At 43.9% G+C, this 27,880-nt stretch overlaps 1 protein-coding gene across 1 annotated transcript; it reads left to right on the plus strand.

The window, feature by feature from the left end:
* The first annotated feature begins 4,729 nt into the window (after window positions 1-4,729).
* LOC147203471 (IgGFc-binding protein-like) lies at window positions 4,730-27,753 on the plus strand. The gene is made up of 35 exons (XM_086114459.1): window positions 4,730-4,778; window positions 4,854-5,008; window positions 5,209-5,867; window positions 6,664-7,097; window positions 7,245-7,408; window positions 8,603-8,779; window positions 8,995-9,220; window positions 10,122-10,367; window positions 10,506-10,607; window positions 10,913-11,060; window positions 11,678-11,798; window positions 11,928-12,257; window positions 13,099-13,270; window positions 13,464-13,561; window positions 14,039-14,169; window positions 14,304-14,473; window positions 14,758-14,972; window positions 15,058-15,252; window positions 15,329-15,514; window positions 15,635-16,068; window positions 16,380-16,498; window positions 16,791-16,987; window positions 17,827-17,965; window positions 18,639-18,821; window positions 19,341-19,486; window positions 20,336-20,682; window positions 21,842-22,065; window positions 22,658-22,799; window positions 24,103-24,439; window positions 24,564-24,680; window positions 24,765-24,866; window positions 25,499-25,694; window positions 26,580-26,843; window positions 26,950-27,092; window positions 27,192-27,753. The coding sequence occupies exons 1-35, from the start codon at window positions 4,730-4,732 to the stop codon at window positions 27,417-27,419; spliced, it is 7,296 nt and encodes a 2,431-aa protein (XP_085970585.1). The 3' UTR covers window positions 27,420-27,753.
* The last annotated feature ends 127 nt before the right edge of the window (window positions 27,754-27,880 follow it).

The following is a 27,880-nucleotide window of genomic DNA, read 5'->3' on the forward strand; positions in this document are numbered from 1 at the left end:
CTTTGTGGTGGTTGTGTTGTTGTTTTTTTTAATCGATTTTGTTCAGCAGCTTAGTCCTGCAGTACAATTGCTCTACATGCCTTCTTGTCCCCGAGCTGATCAGTACAACAGGTGAGTCTGGAATACTACTTGTGTCATCTCTTTTCATTACGGCCCTTCTTAATTAGATTTTGCTCACAGTTCTGTTTACAACTACAGAAGATTCAACAGGATGGTGTTACTTGGGTAGAACATTTCAAAATGTTAATGTTGTGAAATTGGATGGATATAGCCAGACTGATGGATGTTTATTTACGTGCCTATACTGGCACATGTAGATGATGTAAACACATGCGCAATGGGAGCAGGTCTAAGTGCAGTTTTGAGTTTTGGCCCAGCAACATGGGAACACAACGGCAAAGCATATTCAATTTTTTCTGCAAGGTAGTTTCAAAATTTTGCAAGATTCAAGCCCCCAAAATGGCGTCATCGTCTAAACGAAAGGCACTACCGATAGAATATTTTAGAGTTTTTATCCGCAAGTGTCCTTGGATAAACCGGTCCTCAGACCTGACTTTCAGCAACCACATCAAATGCATCACTAAAACACCTTTTACCAGCTGAAAAAATATCCAGGCTGAAGGGTGGTATGCCCCAAGCAGACCAGGAGAAACATATCCATGCTTTTATCTCCAGTAGACTTTTATTATTGTGACAGTCTTCTTACTGGACTCCCACAAAAGAGCATCAAACAGCTGCAGCTCGTTTTGACTACAAACAAAGATATAAGATCATATTACTCCAGTCCTAGAGGTTTTAGACTCGCTCGCAATTAGCTGTAAAATATATTTTAAAATTCTGCTACTGGTCAATAAACCACTGAGTGGTTGGGGTTCTGAATGAGGAATTATAGTTCAGCCCAGAATTAAACACGGTGAAGCAGCATTTAGCTGTTATGCTGCACCCAAATTAAATAAGAAGGGAAGTCAGCCCAGAGTGTAAATGTGTTTTCCCCATACCTTTTATTCAAGTCTTCTAAACATTTGTACATCTATTTTTTTCTTTTACTTATTTTACAATTCTGCTCTTATTTCTTTACTATACTTGTAAATGTTTTTAGTTTTCTGTTCATGTGTTTGACGTTTGCCAATATATTTTCTTTCCATAATTTTTGTAAGAGGCGGCCCGGTGGGGCAGTGGTTAGCACGTCGACCTCACAGTGCGGAGGTACAGGGTTCAATTCCAGCTCCGGCCTCCATGTGTGGAGTTTGCATGTTATCCCCGGGCCTGCGTGGGTTTTCTCCGGGTACTCCGGCTTCCTCCCACATTCCAAAAATATCCATGGCAGCCCCTTTGAACACTCCAAATTGTCCCTAGGTGTGAGTGTGAGCGTGGATGGTTGTTCGTCTCTGTGTGCCCTGCGATTAGCTGGCAACTGGTTCAGGGTGTCCCCCGCCTACTGCCCGAAGACGGCTGGGATAGGCTCCAGCACCCCCCGCAATCCTCGTGAGGCTAAGCGGTCGGAAAATGAATGAATTTTTATAAGATACTTTTGTTTTCTCTGCTTTGCTCCTGATTGTCGTGAACTGTTGTTTTTGGAAAGAGCTTTCCATTGTCTCCAGCATACTCTGCCATAAACAAGATCAGTAATAGAGCAAATTAATTACTGAGTTGACATACTGTGACCATCTAAAATTATATGTGCGACTAAATTGCATATTAAGTCGAAAGGATATCCTTGTGCACACTTAATGTGCACACCCATCTCCACCTTGAGTACATATTGTTTTAAGAATCTCCATTGCTGCTGCCACGTTGAGAGTACAGTCAGCGCTCTATATTGTAAAAGAGCATTATTTCGCCATATTATATAGTTGATGGTGCTTATTTGTAAATAACCGAATATTATGCATCATGACGAATTTGGCAGTTTAGTTAGTTGGCATGATAACCTACCTCAGTCAAACTGGCCATGTTCGGAAACGCGAGCATCTCTGAAGTTACGTCTTTGCCATGTGTGCATAATATGCTCTTCTATTGTCCTGGTGAAATATGAATTTTATTCATTTTTGGTGTAGCTTGTAGCGTGAAAGATAAGATAAGATAAGAAAACCTTTATTAGTCTCGCAATGGAGAAATTCCCAATTCACAGCAGCAAAGTTATGAAAGGAAGAAGTAGAACAACAAAATACAGGAGCTGCTGGAAAGGCAGCCACTCTCGCGGCGCCATTTTGAAGTCAAAATAACAAAAATAATACAACACAACACATAGGACACAGACAGTCGTGCAATCTTCACCAATTTTCTGCATACACTTTGTTGTGTATGCAGCAAGAAGGCAGCAGCTCAGGATGAAAATGAAATAAAACCAATTGTGGTTTATGTGCATCATGTTCTGTGTGGAAACATGTGGCTATTCTCATTCATCCAGGTAATTTCATTCTCGGGGCACTGACTAAATCCCAACTGGACTGTTCTGGTTGTTTTACAAGACGTTTCATCTCTCATCCTAACAAGCTTAAATACTGTAGCTCATGCAGGGGGCTAGTAAGGGTGGCAGTATCAATAGATACGGTTACGATGGAAACCCAGCTATTTATACTCCCAGTTAGAGGCACAATGGCGCGTCCGTTGTTGAGGTGGCCAACTGGCACTGTGGTCGTAAATTCAGTGCCAGTGCGGGTCAGTGCCTGTCCTGGTGGCGAATCCCAAACCTGTTGATAGACACTGGTGGTGAGGAATGCAGTAAAGCTGAAGGAGGAGTCCTATCAGGCCATTTTGGCCTGTGGGACTCGGAGGGGCCGATCATGCTGATGAGCTGATCACTTGAACCCGGTGTGTCGGAGTAGGGAGGGATCGGAAACAGGCAGGATATGGCTCTCGAGGAACCGGAGTTCCGTACCCCTGTTCTACACCATCAGCATGGATGTGAAGTGTGCATGAGAGGTTCACCCAAAAGGTCGAAATATGCTTTGTGGACTGGGAGAATATGTTCGACCAGGTCCTCCCACAGGGGAGTTCTGTGGGGGGTTGTTCAGTCGTATGGGTTTCCAGACGCCCTGCTCATGTCATTCATTCCCTGTATGACCAGTCCACATTGTCGGTAGAAAGTTGAATTTGTTTCACGTCAGCGTTGGACTCCGCCAAAGTTACACTTTCTGGACAAAATGATTACGGGTGTTTGCAAAAGATCGAGATCCATTTCTTTTGTGTTGGTATGTGGCCTCACAATAAAGGTCATGGATTGCCATCCACTGCATTATTGACGTCAAAGCTGCTCATTGCAGACAACATGTCCCTTTTATTTTTACTTTTGTTGAGAATTGAACCTTGTTGTTCTGTTTCTCGATGTAATATTCCTTAATCAGGGGCTGTTCACTCAATGTACTTTGTACTTCATGCACATTTTTCATTAAGTCTATGATCGTGATGTGGGCGCATGCATGTCGGAACTTTAAAATTGTCAACAGACAAAATGTTCAAACGGCTTTCACATGTACAGGACTGTATATACTAAAGTGGCCTGACACTCCACCTACGGTTATTTAAAACCTCTGTTTGGAGTCCACCTGTTCTGTCTTCAATCCAGGTAGTCCGTCTTCCTCTGAGTCCAAAAACATTCATTTCATACGAATTGCATATACTCTAAACTGCCCATAAACCTGGATTATTGTCTGTTTGACCCTGCGATTCAGTGGTGATGACTTAAAAGTTTGTACGCCACTCCTCAAATACAAGAAAATGTGTTACTGCCAGCATGCAACCTTAGCCAACCATGACTGGTTAAACAATGGCTATATAAACTATGATTATCATCGCCATGCAGCTGTATGACTCTTGTCAACCAGGCGTATTGCTGTTTTTCTTACGCTTACTTACAGAATAGAAACTATCATCACATCAGGATTCTTAAACTGCCAGTTGTGTCCTCTGGGAGAGTTTACCTCTAATGCATATGCTGTGATGTACATGCACTGATGTATAGGTACATTCCAATTGTAATTTTGTGTATGTGCGCCCATGTTTATCTTTTGAAATTAATAGTCAGATGTTACTAACTTTACATTAAATTAACAGTTTGTGCGCATCAAATTCATCATGACTGGATGGCATTTGCCTCAACAAAAGCTTTCTTGAACGGGCACCACCTTTCCTTTTATTCCTCTCCATAGCGCAACAATAACACACCATTATTCTATATACTTTTCATTCAGCCTTAACGGCATGCTGATTTTCTCTGTACACGTCTCTGTCTTTCCCTCGCAATGTCGCTAATATAAGTGTCCCCCCTCCACATCTTCTGATACACAGTACATGGCCAGCCACAGGTATAGTAATCTTCTCCTATATATGGTGATGGTGAACAGTAATAACAAGGATTTGAATCCTGAGTATTGTGTAATGTTTTTCTTTTATTCTTAAAGCGATCCTCTCCGGTCTTCAAAACTAAAAAAAAGCAACATTTCAAGAAAAGTAATCTTGCAATGCAATTCATTCTATAGAGTACAGACTATTTTCTTTTGTTGATCAAGTTCAGACTGAGCCAAATGATTGTTTTGACTGGATAAAATGCATGTAAAATCTGCATGCTTAGGTAGATCGAAATCGTTTTGGAAGATTGCTCTTCAAACACACACACACACACACACACACACAAAACACATACGGCAGCAAAAAACGTGTGGGGCCACACTAACGTGTTAATACCTGTTTTACATGTCTGACCATCTCCCTTTTTCATTTCTCAGCCATGGAAATGCATCTTCTCATGTGTTTGGCCGCCGCTACACTATTACCAGGTATCAATCTAAGCAACCAGTAAAATCAACTGGTCAGAGTAATTATTGCATAATAACGTTCATGTGCCTCTCCAGTTTGCCATGGGTGTTCAACGGGAAAGGAGTTCATCACAACATTTCTTCCGAATTACCAGAAATCTGCCTTCTGGCAGAGATTCTTTTCTGGAAATGACCATAAACTTGAAGTGGTTCTGACAGCTGTGGGCTCTGCCGCCGATGTCCACATTCAGGTCAGAAATGCTATGGAGTATGTTTCTGTCAGTAGTGCATGTTAGGGAGACAAAAAAGTTTGTTAATCAACGATATTATTTTTGTTCTTTAATCTGGATGTGTAGGTGTAAATTGACACTCAGTAGTCATAGACACTGTAACTCAAATTTTATAGTGTTAAGTCTTCTTTCACAAATGAGTGTAACCTGTCAACCTGCAGGTGGCTTCTGTGGACTTCTCCATGAAACTGACCCTGTCCGCAGGTGAAACCCGTTGGGTTCGTCTGCCGCTTGGAGCAGAGCTGCAGCAGCAACTGGTTAACCAAAAGTCAGCGGTACGAATTTCATCCGGTGCTGACATCTCTGTGGTCTCTTTCAACCGACGCCACAAAACGGGCGACGGAACGGTGGTTTCTCCAACAGCAGCGCTCGGTACAGAGCACCTAGTGTTCACGCCGCGGGGAGGCTCAAGTCGCATGGACAAGCTCCTGGCTATCGTTAATGGCGACAGCCCGAACCCCATCACCATCTTGCCTAGTGCTGACGTGAGGCTACGCGGTGGGGGTCGTTGGCAAAGTGGGAAGCCAGTCATCTTTACCCTTGCACCTTATGCGTCCTACCTTATAAGGAGTCACAGCACTTGGACAGGCCTCGTTCGGTCCAAATATGCTGTGGCGATCATAGCGGGTCACCAGTGCCTGTCAATGGGTTCGGGATGCGAACACGTCTATGAACAGCTCCCCCCAGTGGCCAGACTGGGTCAGGACTACATGGTGCCTAGGACAGGAAGCTGCCGGGCCACAAACTGGGCAGTCATCGTAGCGGCAGAAGACAACACGGAGCTCACACTGCACAGGGGTCATCGTTCAGCGCACAAACAGTTGAGTCGAATATTGACAATTTTTTTTACGTCCTTCCATATGTGCTATGTATACTAGGGTAAGTCATTGCACACTTTAATAATAATAATAATAATAGATTTTATTTATAAGCGCCTTTCAAGACACCCAAGGACACTTTACAATAAAAAACACAAAACAATACGGGTTGAGCAGCGGCAGCCAAAACGCGCCAGCGTTCACTCAACCCGAAAGTCAGAAAGAAACAAGGGAGGGAGAGGGGCAGAAAAAAAACCCACGCTCGAACTACCCTCATTTGAGGATAATTTGAGTGAGGCAAAAAACTCCTGCACAAGCATATGACAGTTACAACACTTTAGAGTGAACCAATGCCACTTGCAGGTGATAGGGACCACGTGGATTGTGAAAATCCAGGAGTAATTGCCCCCACCCCTTCCCCTGATTGTCTAAGAGCTATAATGAGAAGTGCATGGGTGTCTCATCTGTTCACCTCACTCAAAAACCAAGATCAATTCCATTGTTTGTTCAAGAACTTGCTTCATCTCTTCAAAACATAACTACAATCCAAGAGCTTTTTTTTCCCCCTAAAACAAGATCAAACCTAACATCAAAAATGATTGACCTTGCCTTCCAATTGTGTAGATAGACTTTTGTCTTTTGTTGAACGTGTTAAGACTAAGCCAGTGATTAGGAGGTGACAGGAAGAGGTGATTGTTTTCCTTAAAATAAATAATTTCGATCAGAATGCATAGTGTTTCAAAGTGTTGTGAAAATAGCTTTTCATTGAAATAAAATATGGCTCATTTAAACCAACAGGACGCTGAAGACAGCTGGACTCGTCAGCTTCCAGAAATTGATCAACAAACATCCTCTAGTTGTCAAAAGCAACAAGAAAGTCATGGTGCTCCTCCTTAGCAACAATAAACCACATGACCCGTTTCTGATGTCACTGACCCCCACCTCTAAGCTGTCCACTGACTGGGCCGTGGAGACAGTGGACGGGCTCTCCAACACCGTGGCCATTTTGTCAGAGAGAGAGGGCTCGTCAAGTGTGAAAGTGTGTCTGAAAGGGCGATGCCTGTCGCCTCGGTGGAATAACTTCATTTCAGATCAACAGTGGGTGTGGTCTAATGTGGCGGTGGGGGCACAGCAGAGTCATGTGACAGTGGAAGGGGACGCACGTATGGCTGTCTATGTCTATGGTGGCAAAAGTCGGCATGCATATGGAACTGCTGGAGTTTGCTCTGCAGGTGCTCACACACACAGATTGACACACACAGACATGAAATCAGATGCATGCAAAGGCTAACACAAAATTCTGATATCCCGCCATCGTGAATGGCTGAGTTGTCTTTGCAGTTGGTGTATTGTACATGCGTCCGTTGTGTGTTTTGTAGGAACCCTTCCTCCTACACTCCCTAAGGATCCCTGTGAAGACGTCAAATGCCGACAAATGGAACACTGTGTGGATGGAAGATGTGTGCATGTGTCCACAGCAACCTGTCATGCCCTTGGTGACCCCCACTACTTGACATTTGATGGCAGAAGTTATGACTTCCAGGTAAGGTTAGGCCACTGACTGTGCATCAGATAACGTGACACATGCATGGCTCTCTTAAACTTCACATTTCATTCTTCAGTTCTTGAGAAGTCTTTTTGAAATCCACATGTACTGTCAGCCTTGGTGGCGGTCATGTTGCAACAGTAACAGATTTTTTTCTTCCAAGTACAAGATGTTACAAGTGTAGCCCATACAAGAAACGTCAGTTTGTTTAACAGGACTTTAATTGCCAATGGAAAGTTCTCAAAGTTTCATTGAGATCCTGATTTGATCAGGATGCAAGAGAACAAAATATGATAATCATATCCCACATAATATCCATCCATCAATCCATCCATTATCTGAGCCGCTTCAGGCAGTAGTAGGCGGGGGACAACCTGAACTGATAGCCAGCCAATTGCAAGGCACATATAGACAAACAACCATTCACCCTCACACTCACATCAAGGGGCGATTTAGAGCATTCAATCAACCTCCCGTGCATGTTTTTGGAGTATGGGAGGAAACCGGAGTACCCGGAGAAAACCCACGCAGGCATGGGGAGAACATGCAAACTCCACACAGGAAGGCCGGAGCCGGAATCGAACCCATCACCTCTGCACTGCGAGGCCAACGCGCCAACCAGTCGACTGCTGTCCAGATTAATATTTATTCACAAATAATAATAATAAACAACTTTCTTGGGGCAATGCCAAAAAATACACCTTTAGCTAATCAATATTATAAAAAGTGGATGCTCTAACATTAAATCAGTTGTAGAATTTCTGGATATTTAATACAAGGTCAACCAACTGTGGCTCAGCGACTACATCCGATAGATAGACAACAAAGCACCAGAAGGTAAATTGGCTCTTTTCTGCCATCAAGGTGTTCAAAGAACTTAATAATGATGCCTCCTTCAACAATTCTACTCATGATTTCTGATGTTGTCATGTGTTGCCATAGTTGCGAATTTGACAGCTGAGCCCAATACTGAATACGACTACTCAGCACCTTGCTCTGCAATGCTGGGGAAGTAAAACCACCGCTTTCAAGGTGAAACAAAACCAACGCCAAGAACTACTCGTGTTTGGCATGTCAGAGTGAGATATTGCTCAGTGCTGACCTCCATGAACACGCACCGCTATGTTTTCTCGGTTGATAAACCAATGGCTCTGATGGCGTAGGTTTCCGTGTGTCTGATATTTCTTCCAGGGTTCCTGCACTTACATTATCGCAACAGTTGTAGAGAAGGCGCCGGGCCTTTCGCCTTTCACCGTGACCACTAAGAATGACCACCGAGGTAATCGGCGGGTTTCCTTTGTGAGGACCGTCACCGTCACTCTTCACGGGCATACGATTATCATTGGCAGACACAGAAAACAAGTCCAGGTAAAACAGTACTCAAAATGACAACAATGTCCAATATGAAATTGTCGCTATGAAGGTCGGTATGCAGTTCAAAGAAAAGACAAGTGAGGGTGGGTGTACAGTGAAAAGATGTGTTGAAATTGAAATCACTATTACACTACTACTCATGTTCTTTGAAAAGAAAAAAACAAGACAAATGCCTAAATTGTGATCGATTGTTTCATGGTTACTTTCAGGTAAATGGTGAACTGCAGTATTTACCAGTCATCTTATTAGATGGGAAGATCTCTGTGAAGTATAGCGGGATCTATGCAGTTCTCAGAACTGACTTTGGTCTGACTGTGAAATATGATTGGAACATGAGGCTTTATGTCACGGTGCCATCGTCATACTACAACCACCTCGGAGGCCTCTGCGGAAACTACAATGGAGACAAAACAGATGACTTGCCTGAGCCAAAAGGTAACCTTTTGGCAAGTGTGCGTTAGGGACGGGGTTCAGTAGTACCCCAGCCGATGGTGCTGTGTTTTTTTTATGTAGCCTGTGTGTGCGTATTTTCGTTGTCCCATATAAAAATTCTACATCACAAGACCAACCGTCAAGTAACTTTTAACAGTCTTTCGGTCAAGACGTGCTGATGAAATTATTTTGTCCTCCCATTTATCATCCCCATTTGAAAACTATTCAGAGTAAAGTTTTTTTTAATGATTTCATTTTTCACGATCATAGGGATGTTAGGTAAAATTTGTCAAAATGAATGATTATCGGGCTATAAATATCAAACTATTCATTCTTTTTTATTTTCAACTGTATCAAAATTATGTGTAACAGTTATTACTTGACTGCCATGATCCCCGAACTGGATTAATGACCCGTGCAAGTCATTCCAGAAAAACTAATATTGAGCTTCAGCAAACCGAATACTTCATTTAATTAAATCTTTATTTAAATAGGCTCATCCCATTGGGATGAGAGCGCTCTTTTCCAAGGGAGTCCTGGTCAAGAACAGCAGCAGTACAATTTCAAAATCAAGCACACTCAAATTTACACAGATCATATTAAACAGAAAAAAAGGGATACATTTGACTGCCATGAAGATACTCTCTCCTCAAATGATGCAACATGGGATTTCTCACAATCCCACAAAGGAGGTTGCAGTCCGTTCATTTTAGCCAGATTAGTGTCTTATATCATTGTGGATACAAACAACAAAAATGAAATCAATTATCATACTGCAACAGAAAATTGAGAACTCCTCTGGAAAGGTAAAATAAGAATATTTTGTAACGCGCTAAACATAAAACGATTCAAAGCAGTTTGTGATGTAAATGTTGCAAAGCAGTTTGTGACGTAAATGTTGCAGGGTCTCGCCTCTCTGCTGTGCTGAAGATGATCCAGCAGTGGAAAATAAAAGATCCTGATCCCTTCTGTCATGATAATTGTGGTGGGCGCTGCCCCACGTGCTCACCGGAGAAGCAGGCCTACTTCCGCCACCCCAAACAATGTGGGATACTAGCACAGGCAGATGGGCCGTTTTCATCCTGTCACAAAGTGGTCAACCCGTCTTTATACCTAGACAACTGTGTCTATGATGTCTGCATCAATAAGGGTAAGCAAGAGAAACGCAAGCCCTCCGATTGCAGTTAAAAACCTTTGAGTAAATTGAGTATTTCATCAAGCTAAGATATCTCGTGCATTAGAACCATTTATCTACCAAATATGTTGATTTGATTGTGTGGTCTTCCAGGTGCAAGACAGCTTCTCTGTGAAAACCTGAAGAGTTATAATGATGCCTGTCTCTCAGAGGGAGTAAAAGTCAAACCTGAGTGGAGAATGGTCTCCAAATGTCGTAAGTGACTGAATAAGAATCGAACGTTAAAGGTTGAACGCAACCCGTTGGGAACGATGTTCGCCTTCCAATTCGTTCGGCTTGCAGAACAATTTTTCATGGGAAATATTGGGAAAAAAATGATGGAAACCATTCCGTAGCCAAATGGTCTAAGCGACAACAATTGCAAAATGTTGAAAGAAATGGATGACCTCAGCTGAAAAAGAACCTTTGACAGCCATCTTACAAAGGATTTCATTCTAGGACAAAAAGATTCTCAAGACCTTTTTGAACCCTGTTCTTCATGATCTGCCTTCTCTCCCCAGCTCTTTCCTGTCCAGCTGGCAGCCACTATGAGGCATGTGGGTCAGCGTGTCCCGCTTCCTGCGGGATCACAGACAATGAAAAGCATTGCGCTGCGCCCTGTGAGGAGGGATGCCAGTGTGATGCAGGACTCGTGCTTAATGGAGACAGGTAACCTGAGAATGTCGTACAGGTTCCAGAGGCATCGGAAGCTCTAACACACACGGTGTCGAGACAGTGGTGCCTTGACTTCAAGCGCATGCCCTTTCGGCTGTTTCTTGAACGAGTCCCCGACACAATACATAATGAAAACACTCGCAAGGAGCATGAAGGAGACGCTCAGAGTCGCCAAGCCTATTGACTCCCAGTTTCTGACATCACTAACTCAGTCAGGCCTCTTAAAAGCACACATCAGCACATGAGTACAACAGTGTGCTCGTTTGTGTGACTTTTGGTTTAAATTTTTTTTAAAGTTACTTCTATACCTTCTCTTTTATTAATTACCGGTATATATTTTTTCACATTTCACAATGCATAGAACTGTACGTGCTTTTTAGTAGCACAAAATTTGGATGTTGTTTTTTTTTGTTTGTTTTCTTTTGACCAGGTAAGGCTGGAACAGATTCATGTTATTTCAAGTGACGTGAATGGGCAGTATTGAATGTATGTATTTTGTATAAGTGTATGTACTGAATTACGAGTTTGGTGACGGAACAAATCAAACTCGCAGAAGTGAAGGTAGCACTGCGTGTCAGACATTATCAAATGCTTCCTTGTCTTTCCTTCAGATGTGTTCCTCAATCTAGCTGTGGGTGCCAGCATCAGGGCAAATATTACCCATCAGACACCACTTTCTGGGCGGACAGCACTTGCACTACCAGGTGTCAGTGCAACAGTGGTAATGTCAAGGTATGATTTAGTAGTACATGAAATATAGAAAGGTACCTCTTTCTGATCAAACGATAGCTATTGACGTGACTTTCTATCTATTGTTTATCGTGTTGATCGATGGTTTCTTTGGTTGTTTCTCTGCTGAAGTGCACATCTGTTACCTGCAAGAAGAACGAGCACTGTGCCTTGAAAGGGGGCGTAAGAGACTGCTACCCAGTATCCTATGCCACATGCCAGGCAGCTGGAGACCCCCACTACAGAAGCTTTGACAATCGGCGCTTTGACTTCCAGGGCACTTGCACCTATGTTCTATCGCAACACACTGAGAGTTCAAACCAAGGTCTGCTTCCATTCCAGGTGCTTGTCCAAAATGAGAACAGAGGACGTAATAAGCGAGTGTCCTATGCCAAGTCTGTCTCTCTCACTGTGCTTGGCTACACGGTCAGCATGAGTCGCGTCGACCGGGGGAAAATTCTGGTAAGCCTGATAATTGCATTTATGACTCTTTGTCACTGTCCTGAGCAGTGAAGTGTACTCATGCATGTTGAAAATGTATTGTGTTTCATTATGATTTCAATTTAAAATCGTAAAAGTGGGCCAAAAAGGTAGCACCACTTTATAACAGGGGCACACTTGGTTTCAGAATTGGTTCTAAATATTCCATAACAAATTTGGCACAAATACAGAACATTATGAATTGATATGATGAACAGGTTATTAATTTCATTATAAACTCATCAGTTATTAAATAAACAAATGCAGATAAATTGAGAAAAAAAATTATTTGGCAAGCTAAAAGCCTCTCTTGTGTATTATTTGGGGCCTATTTTCATGCTCGGCGCAAATCTAGCACAAAGTGTGATCTAATTGTGGGCATGGGTGGAGTTGTCTTTCTTTTGGTAGTTTTGTAGACGCCCACGGTCAGAAACGGGCGTTTGCTCTGTTGTGGGCGTGACCACAGCCGACTTGCTTCCCGGCCAATGGAAGCGGCACCTCTTATTCCCTTTCAATTCAATGCAGGAGAGGCGCACGGTTTTCATGGCAGAATAAGAGTACCTCATCATAAAGTGGTATTGAAAATAGAAACTTCTGTGATTTATTTACTTTAACTGAGTTTACATTCAAACCTCATGGGACAGTTACAGTGTTTATAATGTAGCAAATCCGATTAAGACTCATAGTGTAAGTACCGGTAATTGTTTTTTAGAAACACTGAACCACACCATTACAAAAAAAATGCATCGTGCTAAGCCTGCATATTTAAAAGACATTTTCACCATTTTATGACCTTGTCACATTTGACACCTTCTTTCTGCAGGTTAACAGCCGCTCCATCAATTTACCTTACATCACAGAGGATGGCATGCTTTCCATCTTTCGTCAAGGTTACTTTGGAATTGTGAAAACAAACTTTGGTCTGACTCTCAAGTTCAACTGGAACAGCCATGTTAGCTTGACCCTTCCCAGTTCATACTCCTCTGCTACATCTGGTAAGACCTGTAAATGGGCCTAGCTTTGAATCAGTACTTTCCAGAGACATTTTTCTTTTAAATTTTACTTCCACACTTTACCCATTTATAGAATTTATTAGCATGATTTTTGTCCTCTTAATTAAGAAAAACTTACCATGATGTAATTCAACTATTTTGTTGATGTGTGATTTGAATGTTTATTCTCTGTCAGGATTGTGTGGAAATTACAATGGGAACCCTGGTGATGATATGCTGCAACCTGACGGCACGCAAGCAAAACATGTTAATGCATTTGGCCATAGCTGGAAGGTGTGTATGATGAGGACTTGAGAGCTAAAGTCCAAAATTAGTTTCCTTGAATTCTGCATTTATTGTTCAGGAAAGGGACATTTCCATTTAAAAAAAAAGCACAAATCATTTAAGGTCTACACTGAAGAAAACCACAGTCACAAGAACACTCTTTCACTCACATATCTTCACTTAACCCTTTCATGCACCAATAACGACCAACCTATAACCTGATAACATGATAAACTGTCCACTGCAGTGACCGCTGTCCCTGAAAGGGTTAAACAGACAGCACAACCACGACTGTGTTAGTATGAAAACCGTGCAGTACTTTGTCATTATTTTCAAAAGGAGCCTTCTCATTTATGCTGCGCAATGTACAATAATCCAAGTGATGCGTGGAAATGGATGGCAAGTACAAGGCATAAATTAATAATATGGGGATACAAACAATAGGTGATGACATACTTGACGCATGGTTTTTTTTCTCCTCTACAGGCTGGAGGAGACTCCGGCTGCACGAGTGACTGCCCTGATAATAAATGTCCCGAGTGTGAGCCCGCGCTGCTATTACGTTACCAACAAGGGCGCTACTGTGGCAGAATTGCTGACAAATCTGGGCCCTTCGGGTAACAGTCCAATTCTTAAAACATCTAACGTTAGCACTCCTCAAAATTGTTTGAATTCATTTGGTCTAAGGGTACTATTTGGAGCAAAGGTATTGTGTACAATCTGCACCCTGTTTCTTTCTCTGTCCATACAGAAAGTGTCACAACAAAGTTGACCACTCTGGCTTCCTGAAAGACTGCGTATTTGATTTGTGCATGTACCAAGGTCATGCTACCGCCTTATGCAACAGCCTTTCGGCTTTCAGCACTTCTTGCCAGGAGGCCGGAGCTACAGTGGAGACTTGGAGAAGCGAGGAGTTTTGTCGTAAGCCCCTGCACTCACACAAAGAAACACTCATGTCATCTATGATTGAGGGACTAAATTGAAGCAAATTTGTTTCATAATATTGTCAGATTCGATCAACAACTTCCAATAGGGGCAGGTCGGGAAGTCAACCCCCCATCCAGCCATAAAAAAAATTTAAATGAGTGAATGGCTGACCTGCCGAAGCTGTTGGTGTCGCACCATTTTATTCTTCATACAAAAACGCCACCGTTGAGAATGATTTAGTAACATCAATGCTGTGTATGTCTCTCTTGTGCTCCAAGCTCCATTATGTGGTACAAACAGTCACTACGAAGTGTGTGCCCCGACTTGCCAGCTTACTTGCAGCGGTCTGACACCCCCTGAAGGATGCGATGAGAGCGCCCCCTGCACTGAGGGTTGTGTGTGTGACGATGGATTCGTGCTGAGCCATGACAAGTGTGTTCCGCTAACAGAGTGCGGTTGTCAGTATGAAGGCCAATATTATCAACGTGGGCAGGTTAGTGCATCTGTGACCGCTTTTTACTTTGCTACAGCGTCAGTGTATTGCCACTGATGTTTGTCAAACCGTCCTCCTCTTTTAGGTTTTTTATCCCGGAGAATCGTGTAACACTCAGTGCGTCTGTGGAGACAACGGACAAGTGCAATGTAACCCTGAATTCCGCTGTCCACATCACGAAAAGTGTGTTGTGACAAACGGCGTGGCCTCATGCACTCCCAAAAGTATTGCTTCCTGTTCTGTTTTCGGAGTTAGATCCGTTCTCTCTTTTGACGGGAAGGTAAAAGAAGTGTTCCTATCCTAAAGAGGAATTCCATTTTTTTCTGAAAATGATGGTCTAATCCTTTGTTGTCTAGGCATATCCTCTGCTGGGAAATTGCTTGTTCAAGTTGTCTGAGGTGGCGGCGGGAGAAAACATGGCCCCTTTTTCAGTGTTGGTTCACCAAGTAAGCAACAAAGACGGCTATTTTTCTCGTAGCGTGGAGCTCCAAGTGTATGACGTTGAGATCACCATGGAGACTGGGATTGTTTGGGAGATTAAGGTATGACCTCACAAAACGTTGCTGATTCAAACCACTTTAGTCACATGAAATGAGATTTTCCGTGCTAGACGAAGTGCCACCAAACACATTACACTTGCTCTGTGCGTTTGTGCGAGTCAGGTGGATGGCATCAGAGTCTCCCTACCTGCGTCACTGGCAGATGGAAACGTGCAAGCGTATCAGAATGGCATCAACATCATCATCGAAACGGACTTTGATCTAAAGCTGACCTATGACACCGTAGCAGGCATCATGTTACAGATCCCATCCACCTATCAAGGCTCACCATCTGGTCTCTGCGGCAACTATAATGGCAAGTCATCAGATGACCCGGCATCGGAGGAAGGAAAGCCGGGAAGCACCTCCGATTTCATCGTAGAGAAGGATGACGTCACCTGTGAGACGGGTTGCGGAGATACTTCCTGTCCTGACCCGAATGGACAAAAAACCCCAGAAGCTGAAAAGGCTTGCGACATCATCAGAGCTCGGCAGGGGCCGTTTTCAGGATGCCACGCCACGGTGTCCCCAGTGCCTCACTTTGACGCTTGTGTCAGGTTTGGAAATCTGCTGACAACTCAACAACTACTGATCCAGTATCCCGCCCAAAGAAGGCTATTTCTGTCATAGCAGCACGATCGTGTGAAATTTACCAAAGAATGACACGATAATGTTGTAAACCCACCCTAAAGGGACGACGCATCCATGTCGAAAAAACACACTTTACCCCGTAAAAAGGCTCAACACACCATTAGTTACGATCCAAAAAAGCTTGTCTTACTGTTTCTAATCTAATTGTTCTGTGTATTTTGCAGCGTTTGTCCTGATTGTTTCCTAAATATGAAACTCAACTTTTTTTTTTCCCAAGGGAAATGTCCTCGGGAGAAAAAGACCAGCAGGTTCTGTGTCGTCACATTCAGAATTATGTGGGCGCTTGCCAACTAGCCGGCACCAAGATTAACAGATGGAGGAGTGACACTTTCTGTCGTGAGTCTGATGTGAATTGTTGAAAGTTGCTGGTGTACATGCGTTGGTGAGAATTGGAGATCTATTCATCCTCAAGCCTTGTTTGACTTTTTTTTTTTTTTTTTACCCTCTCAACTGGTCGAAGGCCATTTTTGGTGATGATCATTACAGTATGTTTTCCTTCAAATCGATTTCATGCAAATGCGTTTTCATCCTCCCAAACATTTGATGAATGAACATTTTCAAATTTAAACCGGTAATTGCAATGTAAACAGTCAACTTTATTTTCCTACGGTCTTCTTTATCGTTGTAGCTCTGAAGTGTCGAGCAGGGAGTCACTATGAGCCGTGCTCCTCCTCCTGCTCGTCCACCTGTGCCTCTCTGGAAAGGTCAGCTCCCTGCCCAGTGTGCCAAGAGGGCTGCCAGTGTGACGATGGACTCATGTTCGATGGCGACCGCTGTGTGCCTGTGGAGCAATGTGGCTGCGTAGTGGACGGGCACTATTACAAGGTCAGTTTCAGCAATAAATTATGTCCATTCCCTTACCCTTGGTTCGTACTAGATGAAAGAGCGAGGTAACCCAACCCTCAACGACAGCGGGGAGAAGATTCCTACCAGTGACAATGGAAGAGGCGGCACACATCAGGATGGCTCTAACTAACTTTGGGTATCCTCAATGGGCCTTTGTCAAATCCTCCAGATGTTAAAATAGGAGGTGGAATGTGGTGGTCGTTTACGTGGCTGGTTCATCAGAGAACACCAGAAGGATTTTTTTCGAAACATACAACACACTTGAAACTCCATCAGAAGAACCAAAAGCTGGTTCGTTCCCTGGTAGGAAATCAATCGGTGTCTGTTTACAGCAATGTCCTGATAGCTCTCCCCCAAAAGATGATCTCAAGCCACGAGAAAATTTTCTTGAGCAAATTTGTTATTTACCAGGCACATCTTGTACCAAGAACAACCTTGATGTTGTTGTCGCCATGTGTGGCTGGTGACTGAACACCCGCCAGGGGACACACCCGACAGAGACATAAATAGGAGGACTCCTTACCTAAAAAGTGTTTCTCAACCAGTATGAGCGATTAGATTCAGCTTTTACAGATTACAGGAAAGCAGTTTTCTTTGAATATTCTACACTGATAATCGTTCCCATTCAAGATCGTGCCACAAACACTCGATCTTATGATGACCACGTGTACACAAAGATGATAAAATGTTGCATGCGACTGCTCAAAGCCCTATTCATGCATTCATGGAATTCTTTCATATATTCCATGTCAAGTTTAGCACGGACCGCTGACCGAAGCTCTTCTTCTTTTCTTCCTCTTCGAAAAACATCTTGACAGTCAAATACCCCGATATTAAAGGAAGACTGCTCTGAGCACTGCGTCTGCCAGTCTGGCCAGTTCATCTGTAAACCCACAAGCTGCCAGGAGGGGGAAGAGTGCACCACCAAGGATGGGATTATGGGTTGCTTCTCCACAGGTTAGTGGTCGGGTCAGTCCAAGGACATCTTCAAGTTGTCAGTCCATGGAAATAAGGCGACCACAGGCACAAGACAACGCACACAAACTACAATTTTGGCTCTCTTCGACCTCATCATGCTCTCAGACTGATTTTACTTGAAACAAATAGAATGTATGTAACTCTGCCCGTGCCTCTCCTGCAGACTTAACAGCGCACAGACACACTCCATCGAGAGCTTGATATCAGAATTCTTGTCTCGGAAATTAAAATATCCATCCATCCATTTTCCGAACCGCTTGATCCTCACTAAGGTCGCGGGGGGTGCTGGAGCCTACCCTGAATCAGTTGCCAGCCAATCGCAGGGCACACAGAGACGAACAACCATGCACGCCCACACTCACACCCAGGGACAATTTAGAACGTCCAAACAGCCTGCCATGCATGTTTTGGGAATGTGGGAGGAAACCGGAGCACCCGGAGAAAACCCACGCAGGCCCGGGGAGAACATGCAAACTCCACACAGGGAGGCCGGAGCTGGAATCGAACCCGGTACCTCTGCACTGTGAAGCCGACGTGATAACCACTGGACTACCAGGCCGCCCGAAATTAAAATATTTCATCTGAAACATTACTGAATAATTTCAACTGGTCATCCGAATTCTGTTGCATTGACATTTTCTTATTTTTGCAGACCCCTGTGCTGAAGTTGTGTGCAGGGCAAAAGAGCACTGTGAGGTCTCAGAAGGTCAAGGAGTGTGCGTGCCCGAGGCCACTGTTCTATGTTGGGCTTTTGGTGACCCGCATTACACAACGTTTGATGGCTGGAGTTTCTCTTTTCAAGGAACCTGCTCATACGTTCTTGTCAATACCACAGGTTTGTAATTCAAGTAACTGTTTCAGTTTCTGTCTGTTCCGTTTGCTTGAGGTTTAACATTACAGGCAACATTGTCAAATCGCAAGTTTTAATCAATAATGGAGTCAGTGAAGGTTTGTGGAGTTCACCATCCATCCATTTCCCAAGTAAGCTTGAGCCCGGCTGACTTTGGGCAAGAGATCGGGTACAACCTGGACTGCTCGCACAACTGACAAACCATTATTTCTACTCACATGCACACTTCAGAGTCTTCACTTAGCGGTGTGTGGGTGTGTGTGTGTGTGTGTGTGTGTGTGTGTGTGTGTGTGTGTGTGTGCGTGTGAGTGTGTGTGCGTATTAGTGTGCGAATCAGGGTTCATAAAAGGCATAGACAGGTAAGTTTATGGTGTGGAGAAAAAAAACCCTGACTCCTAGCCCACCCACAGCCTCTGTCTGAGCATCAAACATATTTGGGACGGAGATATCAATGAACTCTTGATCTTATGTGTGTTACAAAAGAACTTATTTCAACCACACCAGGTGCTGATCCCTCCCTGCCAGAGGTAACTGTGACAACCAAAAATGAGCTCCGTGGGAACTCTGAAGGCTCCTTTGTACGTTCGGCCACCGTGGAGTTATTGGGTCGCACTATCTCCATTCCAAGGGATGAAAGAGGCTTTGTGTTGGTAAGTCTAAATGCTTGAGGTCAAATGTAGGGAAAATCACTGTAAAGTATAATGTTTCTTTTTGGAGCCGGAAGATCTGGCGAGAACCCTGCAGGTGACCAAGCGTGACTGGATGATTGTAAAATGAGTTGTCTGTTTTGGCATGTTGTCGTGCTGCTGTGCTGCGATTCACATTTCAGGTCTTGCCTGCCTGCTCTTTCTGACTGTACCATTATAGGCTGGCTCTGTAATTATTGGATGGTTGCCATGTCAGTCTTTCTTATGAAGCATCAATGAGTGGTCGTAAACATAGCTTAGACTCACAGCCCAAATCCGCATTCGCTAATCATTTACTTTTTAATCAGCGAGTCCCTAAATCAGCTCAAATTGTTTTACTACGGTAATTGTACTTTTCCCGAAAAGAGAACTGACGCTGTAAAGCAACGCTACCGTTTCTGTTGTTTTGGCGTGACCCGTTCTGACTCGAATCTGAAAATTCTGATTTGACATTCATTAACGGCCAACTCATTTCTCTATTCTAGTCGCCACCTATTTGTGCCCAGATCTCGTCGTCATGTCACTAAGTGTGTGTACATGCTGCAGCCCGTACACTTTGGGGAAATGCAATACAACTACATGTGTCATGGGAACTTGGCTATAATAAGCGAGTTGACGTCGAGAAAAATTACAATTGAAAGTGGGTTTATTCCGATCATGTCAGATTGCAAGGAACCTCGATTAACTCTGTCAGCGCCGTGCTTATCACAGCACAATTTTTATTCAGATTCAGTCATTCTGGGGAATCATGCCTTCACATACAGGGCCAGTGCAATTAATACCACTCTGTATCTCTCAATTTTCCCTCTTTAGGTGGATGATATAAAGACTGGTCTCCCAGTCTTCTTAGACGGAGGCAGTATTTCTATAACAGAGTCAGGAGTAAGAGGCATCCTGATGAGCGATATTGGAGTAACTGTCACATTTGACTGGTCTACACTGGTCATGGTTTCCCTCAGCAGCAGCTATTATGGTAATGTGGCTGGGCTCTGTGGTAACTACAATGGCAACAAGGACGATGAGATGACGATTCACGGAGGAGGCACTGCAGTCAATGTGACAGAGTGGGCGGGAACGTGGAGCGTGCCTGATGGTGACCCCTTTTGTTACCATTACTGCGATGGCGTGTGTCCTCGGTGCTCTGAAGAGGACCGCATAAGGTAACGTAGAGCAGATCACATCCGATTAGAGATTTGATGTCAGTTTGGGAGAATGTCTTGGCAACGGACTCCCTGTAGATCGACATCGACAGTGTATTACGTGAACAAAAGCTTGGCAAAAAGTGACTACAAGCAGGTACGAACCTTGTGCGGGGACCTGTTCATTGTAATCAATGACAAATAAAGACATCGAGGCTGGAGCTGCAACGCATTTTCTTATAGTATCATAGTTATCTTGGAGACCCATTCTGAGTTCAGAATGGACCAAACCACTTGTCCAGTACAGTGCTGACTGAAGGCACATTTGTCTTTGCACTCCATGGAGGAAGGGGCATGGGTCCAGTGAGCTGCATCCTCAGGCTGCTCGTCTTGTGCATCATGTTCCAAAAAGGCTTCCTTCTGGGTCTGACAGCTATGCAGACCAATTTGATGCAGTGTGTACAGTATCTTGAAGTGTCTTCATGGAGAGCAAGATTTACCTTTCAAAGATCTTTAAAGAGATCTTTACCATGAAGAGAACTGGGCTTGTTTTCAGGTTCAGACATGAATGGCAATTTTACTCTTTTAAACAATCAGTATGGCGGCCCGGTGATCCAGTGGTTAGCGCGTCGACCTCACAGTACAGAGGTACCGGGTTCAATTCCAGCTCCGGCCTCCCTGTGTGGAGTTTGCATATTCTGCCCGGGCCTGCGTGGGATTTCTCCGGGTACTCCAGTTTCCTCCCACATTCCAAAAACATGCACGGTAGGCTGATTGAACACTCAAATTGTCCCTGGGTGTGAGTGTGTGTGAGCACGGATGGCAACCGGTTCAGGGTGTCCCCCGCCTACTGCCTGAAGACAGCTGGAATGGGTTCCAGCACCCGCCGCAACCCTCGTGAGGATCAGCGGATCGGAAAATGAATGAATGAATAAACAATCAGTAAAATGACAACTTTACATGACAGCAAGGTGTCATTTCTTCACAATTGTCCCATTGAAATTGTATTTTAAGGTACTTGTCAACCAGTTTTATGAACTGTATTTGGCCGCAGAGCAAATTTATTTGGACATGCATTAATTTGGACATGTTCACATAATTCAATCATTGTTTTTTACCGTGCAAAGCGGACAGTTTTTAAAAAGAAATGTGTTTTATGTCCCTTTATTCTTACTTTCAGATACACTGGTCCTCAATTCTGTGGGATCCTTGGCAATAAAGAGGGTCCTTTTTCCCGTTGCCATGCAAGTGTTCCAGTCGGGGAGGCTATGTCAGACTGCTTGTACGATGTCTGTGTCAACGCAGGACGACATGAAGTACTTTGTGACTCCCTGAGCAATTACCTTGCTGAGTGCCAGGAAGCTGGAGCTACCGTGTTGCCGTGGAGACAACTGGCCAATTGCAGTAAGTTTTTCCCATAGACCACAGGTGTCAAAGTCAAGGCCCGGGGGCCAGATCTGGCCCGCCACATCATTTTGTGTGGCCCGCGAAAACAAATCAAGCATGTCAAGTTCCATGATGCTTGTTAAAGTCTGAACCAAAATTTCAAATTGTCATATGTAATCCACAATAATAGGCATTATTCTTGACTTCTGATTTTAAAACTAGTTTTATTCATCAATTTGTTGTGCGCTGTGTATGTAATATGTGGAGGTGATTAAACATTTATATGGTTTCCCAAAATTCATAACGGCCATCCAAGGCAAACCGTAACTACAATGTGGCCTGCGACAAAAATGTGTTTGACACCCCTGCCTTAGACAGTCGGCCCCCACCATTCGCATGGGATGAGGGTTCGGCCGGCCTGCAATTGGTATAATTGACACCCTTTAAAATTGTGCGCAATTTTTTGGTTTGTTTAATTCATAATGGATTTTGCTGTCCTTGTAAAAGAAGACTCTTCAAGTCTTTATTATCGTATTGTTTCACATATCAATGGTTACAGTCAAACGGTAACCAAAGTATTTTCACACATGCTTTGTCTCTGTCCCTACAGCTATTGAATGTCCAGCCAACAGCCATTATGAGGTGTGTGGCCCAGCCTGTCCAGCCAGTTGCGGTGCTCAGCCAGAGGTTTGCCACAAGGCCTGCGTTGAGGGCTGTTTCTGTGACCAGGGATATGTTCTCAGCCGAAATGGGTTAATATCAACACTTTTTTCCCCCCATCTCCGTGTGATAAATGTGACCTAATTTAAAATATCTGCCCTAATTTTATTAGTTGGTCATCATATGGTCTGTATGTATGCCAAGAATGCCATAGAAAAGGTAAGCCAAGTGAAAACAAGAGAACGGTCACAGCAAGACAACGACGTAGCTCAAGTCAGGTGTCTAAACAAATGCGCCCAAGAGGCCTAATCTAACATTACCCTCCTTTATGTATGACTGCACCATCTCTGCCAGCTTTCACAACACCACGTCATGTTGCCCTCTATAGCGGTTTTGATACAATGCTATCTTGCAGCCCGGTGGAATTTGCTACATGCAAACCATTGGTGGAGGTTTCAAGGGCTAACTAAACTGTAGGAGTTGGATCTGATCAACTATCTGACCCTAGTTTAAGGGATTTTTCACAGATAAGACAATGACAGGAGCCTTTCTGTGACACCTTTCCATGATCCAACATCCTTTTTGGCTCTGCAATGCTGCTTTGATGCTGAGGCGCTCCTGATCTGCCACCACCATGGCTGTCCGCTCTTACTTGAAGGCCTTTGACCAGAAGAGGGGGATCTCGCTCCTCCTGAGGCCTGTTCAAGCCTCTAGCACTCTACCAGCTAGCAGTTTTTCAGCCTGCTGATTACCCGGTCAGCCTTTTCCTGGGCCTTTCACTTCCTCCCTGTTGGGGCAGCTGCTCTCATTAATTGGTCAGTGCATTCCCTCAGCCAGAACACGCGCTGAGACTTCTCCTGCTTGTATACGATGCAAATGGTTTGGAGTGGCAGTTGCAACATCTGCCTGTCCGAGAGGTCTGCTGTGTAGATTTAGCAGGTTGACTTGCCAGCAGTGATATCTCCTTACTGTTCTGATAGTTGCTTCTGACACTTATCGGGAGAGGCAGGCTATGAGATTTGGCTGGTTTGACCTTCATTCTCGCCCACCCGCCAGCTCGTCAATCCTCTTCAGCAGTATTGCCGTACACGCTGCTATGTGGACAATGATGGCATTGACGTCCATGTAGCCTCTTATTTCGTCATCGATACACCCACTAATTTCGTCATCCATTTAACATCGGCCACAGGGCTTGTGTCGCCAGAGCAGGTTCGGAGGGCGGCCGCAGGGCTTGCACCGCCGGAGCAGAGCTGGAGGAGGCCGGTTGCTGGGCTTACTACCGCAGTCGTAAAATCTTATTTAGATTACATTAGTATTTGTATGAAAAGCACTTGTAGGCAAATGAAAAATTAGTCATGTGTCATTCTTATAATATCCATTTTGATGTTTTCTCAGGTGTGTTGAAAAGGAGAAGGGCTGTGGTTGTAACCATGATGGCTACTATTACCTGCCGGGTGAGGTGTTCTGGGCGGACTCAAAGTGTAAAGAACAATGTGTGTGTGATGCTGCGACACAAACGGTCCAATGTAAGCCAAAGGGATGTCGAACTGGAGAACGGTGCCAAGTTGTGGATGGAGTCCAGGACTGTTATCCAATCAGCTTCAAAACCTGCTCTGCACGTGGAGATCCTCACTTCTACACCTTTGATGGATTAAAATTTGACTTCCAAGGCAACTGTGTCTACCGGCTGGCCACTGTGTGTAAAAACGCTGACGCTCTTCAACACTTTGAGGTAGCGTACATTACCAATAGAGGATTTGTTGTTGCACATGGGAAATGACTGATGTCACCTCTTCTGTTTTTCTGTACTCTCCACTCAATTTCCCCACTCTTGCGGATCTATGTGTAAATTCTAGGTAAACCTGGAAAATAACAATCGTGGAAACAAAAGAGTATCCTATGCCAAAGTGGTGATTGTAAAAGTCTTTGGAAACACATACAAATTCTCACTGGACTCCCCATATAAAGTACTGGTAAGAAACATACACACACACACACACACACACACACACACACACATACGGAATTTAAATAATGCGTGTATTTTTTTGCTGCAGGTGGATGGGCTAAAAAACTCTCTGCCCTTCTCATCCAATCAATCACTGGTTCAGGTTTATCGTAGGTACAGGCTGGCTGTCCTTGAAACCACCTTTTTAAAGGTATGAAAAACTTTCAAAAACAATTTACCGTTGTGGTACCAACACGTCACTTTTAATAAAAAAATCATTTTATCAAAGACATACTGCGGGCAACAAAAGAAGAGGGACAATCCACAACAGTCGTAATTTGAAATTAATGAAAGTGGAATTTGCAAATCAGAAATAAAATAAAAAAAATTGGCAAGCCACATCAGCTGCAAGCTTACAGATGCAAAAATTCCCAGGCCAAACTCCAGACATAGTCTTTCCAGTGTGTCCTGGGTCACCTGCAATCGGGGGAGAGAAAAGATGGACCATTTTTGTTTCTTACCATAGGAGGTCCTGAGTTGCACTTTGTTTGGTTCCTCACCTAGGACCTCTATTCCCTAGTTGACCCTATGAGGGGCATAAAGTCCCCAGCAATTTAGCTCTGAGGGTTACGCCTCCTCCACAAAAAAGATGACAGATCAATGAGGGGGTACTCCAGTGCAGTGAATTAAAGAAACAAAAAAGCATTTTGTTGGAATAAGCTTTTTTTTTTGCTCTGCAATTAATCCATGCAACCCAACTAGCCTATGTTTGCTTTGATGATGTGTGAGTTTTTAAATGGCGAAAATATTTCTTCATAAACCTTCTCTTTGTTGCATGGTTAGGTGTCTTTTAACTTTGCGAGTGCAGTCAGAGTGGAGTTGGCGACGAGTTATCACGGGACGACGTGTGGGCTTTGTGGAAACTTTAACGATAATCCTGCTGATGACTTGACGCTGCCCAATGGGACACCAGCTTCCAATGCCAACGAGTTTGGAGTGAACCAGTGGGTGTCCAACCGGCCAGGATGCTCTCAAGAATGTAAGCTATCTACTGACTTTTGTACTCTCTATATGTGCTGCTCAAGTTTATTTGAAAAAAAAAACACCTTCTTATATAATCCTGAAACAGTGTGTCTCATTTGTGAATCTACATCAATGTCATTTTGAAGAATGCATCCGTTTTTGTGTTTATTTAGGATCCCTTCAATGAAATGCACCAATCAAAATTCAGTTGGATCCAAAATCCATTCATCCATTTTCTACTCCGTTTATCCTCACAAGGGTCGCGGGTGTGCTGGAGTCTAGCCCAGCTGTCTTGGGCAGTCGCCGGGGTACACCCTGAACTATTTGCCCGCCATCATATAAATAAATATATATATATTTCTACCCACATACAGTATATAGCGATGCTGCATCATCAGTAGATGACCATATGTATCTGTACCGTATGTCTTGATATTGCTCTGTAGACATCAGTCAACCATATGTATGAGTATATGTCTGTATGGCTCTGCAGACAACCGTGAACCACTCAGCCATACAGTAGGTAGCTAACTAAATACCTCTACATGGGTCCGCTGACAAAATTAAACCACACCAAATCGTCCTAGCAGTGTTAGGGTAAGCTACCAGCTAATGGCACTAAACCTCCCTTCAGCATTCCGGAGGAACTAAAGAGACATAAAGTTGGAAAACCCTTTTCAAATTTACTCTGAGGAATGACAAGTCTTTGTGAGTCATTCACACTAACTTTTGGCCGCCTAATTCCAGCAGCCATTTGAGTGAAATTCAAAAAGCCACCGCGCTGCAAGGGACAGATTTTCCCAACTGCAAAGTACAATCATAATAAAACGTACAGTATATTGTCACCGGAGGGTTGCTGCAATGTAAGATTAAATTGACGCTGATGTGCTTCTGCTGACAGGCAAGGACTGCGCCCAGCCCCTCGACCCTGACATAAAACCACCAAGCTACACATCAGTCTGTGACATCATCACGGCAGAGGATGGGCCCCTGGCCGACTGCATAGGCCGGGTGGATTCCAAGCAGTTCCGTGAAGATTGTGTCTATGACATGATGTTGACTGACGGCAAACAGGAAACTGCCTGTGACATCATCAGTGACTATGTGGAAGAGTGTCAGCTGAAGGGAGGCTGTGTGAAGTCGTGGAGGACAAGGCAACTCTGCTGTAAGTGCAATAACTCTCTTATTCACTCGTTACAGATACTTGTGTCAAAGAAAAAAAAAGGAGTGTTTGAGTGGCAATCTGTCTTAACCATGACTGTGTATGACAGGGATGCAGTGTCCAGCAAACAGTATGTACAGCGTCACAGCTCCTGGCTGTCCGCTCACCTGCACATCTCTATCGGCACCTGTTGAGTGTAAAACTCCACCCAGTGAGGGTTGCATGTGTATCCCCGGTTACTTTTTGAGCCAGGTAGGGGACTTTGATGATTATTATTGCACGTGGCAACTCAGCCTCGTTAGCATGGAAGAGTCGGACATATTCATTCAATGCTTTTGCCTTTTCCGCAAGGGTCGCTGCATGCCACTAGCTGAGTGCGGGTGCCGCTTCCGAGGTCACTACATTGAGTCAGGTGAGGCATTCTACCCGGACTGCCATCAGCTGTGTGCATGCCAAGGAGGGGTGGTGTCCTGTAGGAGGATGCCCTGCCGAAAACCTCAGATGTGCGGAGTTGTCGAGGGGTCACTGGGCTGCTATGACATCAGGCAGTTATCCCTCCGCCATCGTGAGAAAAAATGATTCATCACACGCAGAACTTTTTCAGTGACCATAAGACAGTTTTGGGTGGGTTAATTAGTAGGCTAGACTAATATAACTTTTACAATTTGTAAAATTACCGCTATTCTGATTTTGGATGATTAAATAATTCCGACTTTTTTAAATGATGAAAGTATTCCTTCACCTTCGATGTGATAAACTAATGACGATTCATTTCTATTAATTGCATTTAAGACCCACGTGGTAATTGAAAACACATGTTTGAACTCCCATACTTTGAAAATTAATCTGTTAAAATCTTATTTTACTGATCCATTCAGTTTCTCTTCTCAATATTAAATACATTTGTGCAGCATTTGTGGCGTGCTTGTGATCTATATTCAGCCTACAGATAGCTGGATCTGTCGTGTGGACCATCAACAGCATTGTATTCATCCACTGGTCAACTGGTTAGCGCGTCGACTTCTACCCTGTGTGGAGTT

This window comes from Hippocampus guttulatus, chromosome 6 (genome assembly GCF_054856545.1).
Source record: "Hippocampus guttulatus isolate MCC_2025c chromosome 6, RoL_Hgut_1.0, whole genome shotgun sequence".
Lineage (NCBI taxonomy): Eukaryota > Metazoa > Chordata > Actinopteri > Syngnathiformes > Syngnathidae > Hippocampus > Hippocampus guttulatus.

What these genes read in the sequence shown, in the direction of transcription:
- LOC147203471 (XM_086114459.1), top strand. Translation starts at nt 4,730, where the DNA reads ATGGAAATGCATCTTCTCATGTGTTTGGCCGCCGCTACACTATTACCA. An exon ending in CATCGTTCAGCGCACAAACA is followed by an intron (nt 5,868 to 6,663) that starts GTTGAGTCGAAT and finishes TTAAACCAACAG; the next exon opens with GACGCTGAAGACAGCTGGAC. An exon ending in TATGGGTTGCTTCTCCACAG is followed by an intron (nt 17,966 to 18,638) that starts GTTAGTGGTCGG and finishes TTATTTTTGCAG; the next exon opens with ACCCCTGTGCTGAAGTTGTG.